This window comes from Nyctereutes procyonoides, unplaced genomic scaffold, assembly GCF_905146905.1.
Source record: "Nyctereutes procyonoides isolate TBG_1078 unplaced genomic scaffold, NYPRO_anot_genome, whole genome shotgun sequence".
Classification (NCBI taxonomy): Eukaryota; Metazoa; Chordata; class Mammalia; order Carnivora; family Canidae; genus Nyctereutes; species Nyctereutes procyonoides.
This window is the reverse complement of record NW_026575020.1, coordinates 22,440,092-22,448,299: the sequence shown is the minus strand read 5'-3', so window position 1 is coordinate 22,448,299 and position 8,208 is coordinate 22,440,092. Positions and strand designations below refer to the sequence as shown.

The following is an 8,208-nucleotide window of genomic DNA, read 5'->3' as shown; positions in this document are numbered from 1 at the left end:
CCTCTCTTTCTTGGGGTGGTATGGGAATGGGGCCATGCAGGGGTCAGGGATTCTCTGGTGACACATGGGAACACCAGCCCAAGAGCGCACATAACCAGCAGGCTGGCCCTTCTGGCAGTGAGAGGTAGGCTATAGGATAAAAGCCTGGTTTGATGGTGGGGTTTGGAGCTCTTTCCTGTAGTTCTATGAAGAATGGGAAGAATACAGCTCTAATTCGCTCAGCTGGGTCTGCAGTCTGGGCCTTGATTCTGCCATTTCTGGCACAGTAATTACCCTTTTTTCCTTGCCTTGCAATTGGAGCTGTGATGGGAGCTTGAGGGTGGTGGTGGTGGTGATGGTGGCGGTGGGTGCCCTGAGACCGTGGGCATGGCAGGGCAGAGGGGTGAACAGGACTTCCAGACAACCTCTTTCCTTAGTCACAATAGCAAGTGTGCTGGCAGTGCACATTTCATGCTGTGCTGCAAATGTGGCTTTGCCTTTGAAGTGTGAGGCAGTGCAGGCAGTAATGCAAAGAGCTCTTCGAAGGTGCTAGGGAAAGCTGGCTGGACAAAGGCAAGAGAGGCTCCCGGAGTGTGGTCAGACCCGAAGAGGCCCAGGCAAGTGCCTGCTTCTTTGGTTTAGGAAATGAAGTGGGGTGAAGTGGGCCTTGGTACTGTCTGCCATGAATTGGAATAGTTAGAACTGAAATTTGAAGGTACAGGGAACGGGGTGGATCCAGATAGTTTTAAGGGGAGGATTACAGACTTTGAAATTTAGGCATATTTTGGAAATGGAAAGCATTTAGTCTTTGCTCAACACAATAATCTGCAGGGGACCTGGAGAGACTACGGACAAAGGCTTGCTTGGGAGCTGGGCCTCTCCACCAGGGGCTGGTGCGGAAAAGGCTTTGCCTTGGAGAGGAAGACAGCCATTGGGCCAGGGGACCTCGGAGATGACTTCTTCAAGCTTATTATAGGAAGGAGGGTTGAGGACTGCGGCATGTCAAGAGCAAGCAGAGGTTGTATCCAGAGGGAGGGGCACAGTGAGCTAAGGGCCAGCTTTTATCTAAGTTAAGATGACAGCTGCTGTGGATGTTTCAGAAGTAGCCCTCGGTGCAGAACAATGCATTTTTTCCCCCATTATATGGTTACCAAAATCCCCAAACCTTTCAATTGCTCCTATTGACAGAGAAATCGCTGGGTAGTACATATACAAATTCTGGCACTTTCTGACCTGATAGCAGCATTGTTCTGCGTGGGGCAGCAGGCAGAACTGTCAGAGCTGCCGCAGGTTGACAGCCTCATGGGCTGGTGTGGCCTGGAGTCCGGGAATTGGGTAGTTAATCTGGATTACCACTTCCTTATCTTTTGGTCCAGAGGTGATAATCCGGATTAAGATACTGTTTGAATCTTCTGTTTCTCTGGTTTGTGGGCAACTCTAGATCAATTTCCCGACCAAACTAAAAGAAACAAGTGAAGAATAGCTCTTGTGAAGGATATGAATTCTTGTCCTTGAGGGCAGTTCTTACTAGAAGTCAATTTTACAATTTGGCCAGCATCAGGTCTTCAAATGATACGTGGTTAGCATGAAAAACACTTAAATCATAAGATCAGAGGATGGTTGGAAAAGCGATTGCTTCAGTTTTACTGTAACCGATAAGAGGGCCAGGGGAAATGTGCAGGTCACAGTTGTGAAGGGCTGGCTCATCTCTGGGGGCTCACGGCCCTGGCGCTGGCCCTGGCGCTGGCCCTGGCGCTGGCCCTGGCGCTGGCCCTGGCGCCGGCCTTGGCGCTGGCCCTGGCGGGGGCAGGAGAGCCAGTCTGCTTGTGGGCCCGCCCAGAACTGCCGACGACTCCTCTTGACCCAGGCTCCGGCCATTTCCCCGGGGTGCGGGGACCGAGGCCCCGGCCGGCCGGGGTGGGCGTGAAAGCCGATGGGACAGTCCAGCGGGATGCGAGTGACTTCAGCAAGGCTTCGCCTCCGCGCCCCCGGCTCGGGGCCTTCCCCCTCGACCTCCATAGCTCCTTCCCCGGGGGACGAGGGTGTTAATGGGAAAAGGGGTCTCGGGAAACCCAGCCCGAGATGGATGGCTTCTCTCGCCGCAGCTGCAGCCCCAGCCCCAGCCCAGCCCCAGCCCCAGCCCCAGCCCCAGCCCAGCCGGCGGCCGCGCGTCGCCTGGGCGGGGACGCGGCCGAGAGCGCCCCCGCGGCCAGCGGCTGCGGGCGCCGCGGCGGGAACAAAGGCAGCACGTGTCTGGGCGGGGCGGCGGGCGGGTTCGGGCCTCGGTCCCGCCCCCGGCGCCCCCCCTTCCCCGGCCCCGCCGGAGCTCGGCTGCGCGGCGCGCCGGGGACTCACGCGGCCGGGCTGCTGCTGGCGCGGCGGCGCAGAGCGGGGCGGGAGGGGCGGGGCCGGGGCCGGGAGTACCCGCCGCCGGCGTCCGGGTCCGGGTCCGGGTCCTAGATGGGGCGCGGCGACTAGAGGCGCTCGGGCCCTGGCCGCGTCCCTGCCCGCACCGCGCACGGCTGGCGCTGAGGACCGCGGCGGCCCCGGCCTCCGGCCCCGGCCCCGCCGCTGGAGCAGGCCAGCCCCGGCCGTGCGTGGGCCGCGCGCGCGCCCCCGACAGCGAGGCCGCCGAGGTGCGCGCCCGGGCGGGAGCGGGAGCGGGCGCGGGAGCGGGAGCGGGCGCGGGCGCGGGAGCGCGGCGGCGGCGCAGGCGGCGGGCGGCCGGCGGGGGGCGGGGCCGCAGCGCCTGCAGAACCTTGGACAGAAGCTCCGGAGCCGCCGCCGCCGCCGCCGCCGCCGCCGCCGCCGAGCGCGAGCCCCGCCGAGCCCCGCCGAGCGCCGGGACCGCGGGCCCGAGCCGCGGCGCGCATTGCGGAGGGAGGGCGCGGAGCGCCGGAGCCGCCGCCTGCCCGGTAAGCCTGCGCCTCGCGGCCGCCCGCTGCCCCCCGAGGAGCCGGAGCCGGGGGCCGGGGCCGGGGCCGCGCGCGCGGTGTGTCGAGGCGGGGGTCCCCGGCCGCCGCCGCCGCCGCCTCCACCTCCGCGGGCGCCGGGCCCCTCCCGCTGCGGTCGGGACGCAGCGGCCGCGGAGGCGGGCGGGGGTGCCGCAGTGGAGGCGGCCGGGCTGCGGCGCGGGGGCGCGAGGCCGGGGCCAGGGCCGCGGGGGCCGCCTCGGCCCGGGTGGCGGAGCGCGGCGCCGAGCCCCGCCTGGTGCTGAGAACCATCTTGTTTTCCACGCAGATCCGAGGGGGCAGCAGGCGCCCCCGGAGCGCCCCCGCCTCCCGCCCGGACGCCGCGGGCCCGCTGAGCCGATCGCCTCCGGCCGGCAGGCTGGGCGCGCAGGGGCGCGGGCCCCCGCCCGGCGCGCAGCGGCACCATGGGCACGGTGCTGTCCCTGTCCCCCAGCTACCGCAAGGCCACGCTGTTTGAGGATGGCGCGGCCACGGTGGGCCACTACACGGCCGTGCAGAACAGCAAGAACGCCAAGGACAAGAACCTGAAGCGGCACTCCATCATCTCCGTGCTGCCGTGGAAGAGGATCGTGGCCGTGTCGGCCAAGAAGAAGAACTCCAAGAAGGTGCAGCCCAACAGCAGCTACCAGAACAACATCACGCACCTCAACAATGAGAACCTGAAGAAGTCGCTGTCGTGCGCCAACCTGTCCACGTTCGCCCAGCCCCCGCCGGCCCAGCCGCCCGCGCCCCCCGCCAGCCAGCTCTCGGGCTCCCAGACCGGGGTCTCCTCTTCTGTCAAGAAGGCCCCGCACGCGGCCCTCACCTCCGCGGGGACGCCCAAACGTGTCATCGTCCAGGCGTCCACCAGCGAGCTGCTGCGCTGCCTGGGCGAGTTTCTCTGCCGCCGGTGCTACCGCCTGAAGCACCTGTCCCCCACGGACCCTGTGCTCTGGCTGCGCAGCGTGGACCGCTCGCTGCTTCTGCAGGGCTGGCAGGACCAGGGCTTCATCACGCCGGCCAACGTGGTCTTCCTCTACATGCTCTGCAGGGATGTCATCTCCTCCGAGGTGGGCTCGGACCACGAGCTCCAGGCCATCCTGCTGACCTGCCTGTACCTCTCCTACTCCTACATGGGCAACGAGATCTCCTACCCGCTCAAGCCCTTCCTGGTGGAGAGCTGCAAGGAGGCCTTTTGGGACCGCTGCCTCTCCGTCATCAACCTCATGAGCTCCAAGATGCTGCAGATCAATGCCGACCCGCACTACTTCACACAGGTGTTCTCCGACCTGAAGAACGAGAGTGGTCAGGAGGACAAGAAGCGGCTCCTCCTGGGGCTCGATCGGTGAGCCCTGTAGCCCGCATCATGGCTCAAGGATTCAATTCATTTTTAAAAATTTATTATTAAGCAAATCAGATTTTGTGTACAGTATGTGTCTAGCAGAGCCACCGAGGGCCTCTTTCTTCCCACCTTCTCTCCTTGGGGTTTTCTTCAGCCCTGCCAAGAACTCTGGGCGCTTTTGAACTCCTGAACCTTGTGCAAAAACCCAGAAGATGTGTTCAGAGCCACCCAGGCCACTGACTTCTCAACTTTGGGGAATTTGTAGGACTGACCTGTCTCTGCCACCTGTGCCCTTGCTGGACCAGGGCAGGTGAGGCTGCCCGCTGCTCCTGGCATGGGAGCCAGAGAGGGGCCTCTGGCCAGTTAGTTGGCCCTGGGGAGCCATTGCTGTTGCCGGTTGGAGGGCCTTTCTTGGATTTTGTTTTGGGTCATCCGTTCTCCCAGAGGCCTGTGGAGCTGGCCACCCTGACCGAGCCACGAATGGGGTTGTGAGGCGAGGTGCCCACCACCCTGGGACAACTCGTCGAGGAGAAGCTGGCCTGGTACAAAGATTGTGTCCTGTCGTTTGACCATGCACCACTCTGGTTTGCTCTTTTTTCTTTTATTAGGGAGAAGAGTTTTCCTTTAGTGAAGACATGGAACTTGCCCCCTGACCTCCTTACCCCCTGCTCCCAGCCGTGTTGGTAGTGTCGGTTAATGAGCTGGTTTGACTCATTAAGTTCTTTGATTTGGGGTCCCAGCTAAAGGGGTGGGGTGAAGCTAGGGACAGCTCCTTTCCTGGGCGAATCTTTGACTAATGCAGCTTACTCACCCTGTGGTGAAGGCCAGGGCGGCTGCTGGTGCCCCTCACCGACAGCCTGCCTTCTGGGCAGGTGCAGTCGTTGTGCCTGAAACCAGCCAGTGCTCACCTGAGGGCTAAGGCGTCTTGCTGGTGCATGACATTTGTTCCTGCAGAGCCGAGGTGATGTCGGGGACCAGAATGATGGGGTAATGATGTACCCCCCGCCCCCCTGTCCCCACCCCTGTTCATTTAAAGCTGTTTCCAAACAGTTCAGTTTCTTCTGAAGACGAAGCCTTGCCCTGCGAGGCCCAGTGAGACCACTGGATCTTGGAGACAATTCCAAGGCCGGAGTAGCACTCCTCATGGCTTCGGAAGCCTGCCATTCTGCACCTGATCATTTGCAGCTGCCCATCTGGGTTTCCACCTTACCTTAGTGGCTGTGAAAAACACACGACATGTACTTAATCAATTTCCTTTTTGATTCTCCCAGATTGGTGGCTTGGGACTTGGGAGAGGACCAGGAGAAGGGAGCGAGTCTTCCTCTGTGGCCCATCACTCCAGCTTTGGGGAATAAAGGTCAATGTGAAGATGCCCTGGGGGAAGTCTCCCTTCCAGTCCCAGGGAGGGGGGGTGGCGGGGGGCAGGCAGAGGGTCCTCTGACACAGGATAGATTCTAGGTGGCTGCTGGTTTCAGCAGAAGCACTACTGAAATTCACACGAGAGAAAGCTGTGAAACCGGGGTCTCACTTTAAGAGGCCTGGAGCGGAGCTGCCGCTTCCCGCTTCCCGGGGAAGGGGAGGAGGGCCCGCTCGGGGCTGGGATGGGATCCCTCGGCCCAGCTGCGCCGAGCCCTCTCTGGGCTGCCAAATAAGCTGAGGCGGAGCTGGAAGGAACCTCGGCTGCTGCCACAGACTTGGCCGCCACGCCTCTATCTCGGTGGGAGCTGTCACCCAGCCCGTCTGTTCAGATCCCGCTGCCACGTGTGACCTGAGGTAGGAGGCCCTTGGGGGGGCAGCGGGGCCCAGAAGTGGGGAGGGAGGTTGGGGCGCAAAGTCTCAAGAGGAGGGGTGCGTGTCTGTAGTCACTCACCCAGCGGCTGAGCTTGGCCTGAAACCCCACGCTCAGGCCGCATCCCCAGTATTCCGGTTGTGTGTTTTCCTGCTCTTTCTCCGTATTTTATTTTTTTATTTCTTGGGGGAGGGGCCCATTTCAGGAGCGGCTCGGGGCTGAGGAGGTCAGTCTCTGGCTCCCCCGGTGAGAAGCCCGCCGTGGCCTCCTCCCTGCCCTTGTGCTGGTCAGTACCGGGTGCGGGAGCTGATGGACTCCAGCGTGCGGGCCCTGAGCCCATCTGACATGCTGCTATGAAGACTACTTTTAGAACAATGATTAAAAGAAAAAAGGAAAAAAAAAAAAAGAAAAACTAACCTACGGGGGGAAAAAAACCCAACCCCTTTATTCTTTAATTGTTGCGTTTACAGTGATATTGTGCATGCGAACCAGGAGCATTTTGTGTCTTAAGAAAAATAATCTTAGAACAGATGGCTGTGAACATTACACCCGTGCACAGAACAAGTCACAGGAATAGTTCAGGATTTGGTTTTTCTCTTTTTCTTGTAAACCTGAAGGGTTGATCTATTCTTTCCATGCAGTTATTTATTAGAATTTAGTTCTGTTCCAACAGTTGTTAAACTTGCAATGAAAAGAAAACGTGCCATTTTTCCCACTCGGAATTATTCATAGGCTGTATATTTGAAACTGCTAATTACACGTGCGGTGTATGTTGGTTCTTAGTGCAATTCGTTCTGTAGTTATCCTTTGACCAAACCGTGGGTATTGTTAATATTAATTTATATTTGTCTCATTTTGTATGTATGTGTAGTGTGTTTGTAAGTATGTGTGGTTTATAATCTGACAAGGTCATGAAGCTCAGTTTGGCTGTAATTTAATTCCCTTTCCCTTATTTTTATTTATTTTTGTACTGTGCTGATTAAATAAAATGCACTGACCATCCATTACATAGGCCTCTTTTTGTGGGCACGTCATTCATGAGCAGGCTGGGGGCCCCTTTTACAAATGATTCCTGTGCTGGGAACATAATTGGATTTGTATCGTGGGGGAGGGGAGGGGCGGTGGGGGCGGAGGGGAGGGCTGGGCTCTGGGAGAGGGCTTAACCGGTGCGTTCACGTTAAGGTGATTAAGAGAGAAGCTGCAGGTTAGGTCAGCAGGTTAAGTCAACTTGGGCTTAGCTGGGCGGGGGTGGGAGTTGCTCCGCAGAGGCTCCGTTGGCTGGGCCTGGCCTGGCTGGGCAGGGCTGGGTGACTGGGACCTGTAGCCAGGGGGACAAGCAGGCCGGGGCACGGCCCCGTGAAGCCTGGCGCAGTGGCTCCTGCAGGGGCGCCAGGTCTCAGGCCCCACAGTGGAGCTTGGCTCTGAGGCCGCTGCCCCCGTGTAACCTACGCCTGGCTCTCCTGCCCAGCGCCCAGACGCTTCCTCTCTGGCCAGCGGGTGTGGAAGGGTGTTCATGTGGCTCAGCCCTGACAGCTTAGCTCTGTGCGGGTTTCCAAGAGCGGGAAATCCAGCCCCGGGGCTCCCGAATAAGCAGCCACCCCAGCCCATAGTGTGGCAAGGGTGGGGTCCCCCCACTGGCTGCGCTGCCCGTGGTCTGTGCCTGCTCCTGCCACCAGCCTAAGCTCCTGGGTCTTGGGTAGTGTGGCCTTGAGCCTCCTGGCCCCGCACCGTGATCGCTAAGAAGGCCTCTCCACCCAGTTGGCCCTTAGGAGCGGTCAGCTTTGTGATCAGGGCCACTCGCTCTCAGGGCATGTCCTTTGGTCTGGGTCAGAGTAGGTGCACTGCACATCCTTTGCCACCAATGACGGTGACCCGGTGGCCCTTGAGTGCTGGGAGGCTCTTTCGTCTCGGCGGGGCCTTGCTTACCTGCAGCTCCACCCCTCCCCGAGAGGTCCAGATTCCTCTGGCTCCTTCTCTTGCCACCCCCTTGTCCCCAGCCAGCCAGCCTGGGGCAAGGCCACCCGGCCTCTGTAGGCATCGGTGACTTCAGGCCACCGGAACGCAGTGAACTTCACGAATCTAGCGGACAGACCTCAAAATGATGGAACAAAGTGCTTGATTTAACGCCGCCTCCCGGCCTCCCTACT

The 8,208-nt window shown here is 60.3% G+C and overlaps 1 protein-coding gene across 1 annotated transcript; it reads left to right on the top strand.

Moving 5' to 3' along the window:
* The first annotated feature begins 2,818 nt into the window (after window positions 1–2,818).
* Window positions 2,819–7,068, top strand: CDK5R1 (cyclin dependent kinase 5 regulatory subunit 1). The gene is made up of 2 exons (XM_055306278.1): window positions 2,819–2,894; window positions 3,220–7,068. The coding sequence occupies exon 2, from the start codon at window positions 3,356–3,358 to the stop codon at window positions 4,277–4,279; it is 924 nt and encodes a 307-aa protein (XP_055162253.1). The 5' UTR covers window positions 2,819–2,894; window positions 3,220–3,355; the 3' UTR covers window positions 4,280–7,068.
* Window positions 7,069–8,208: the final 1,140 nt, after the last annotated feature.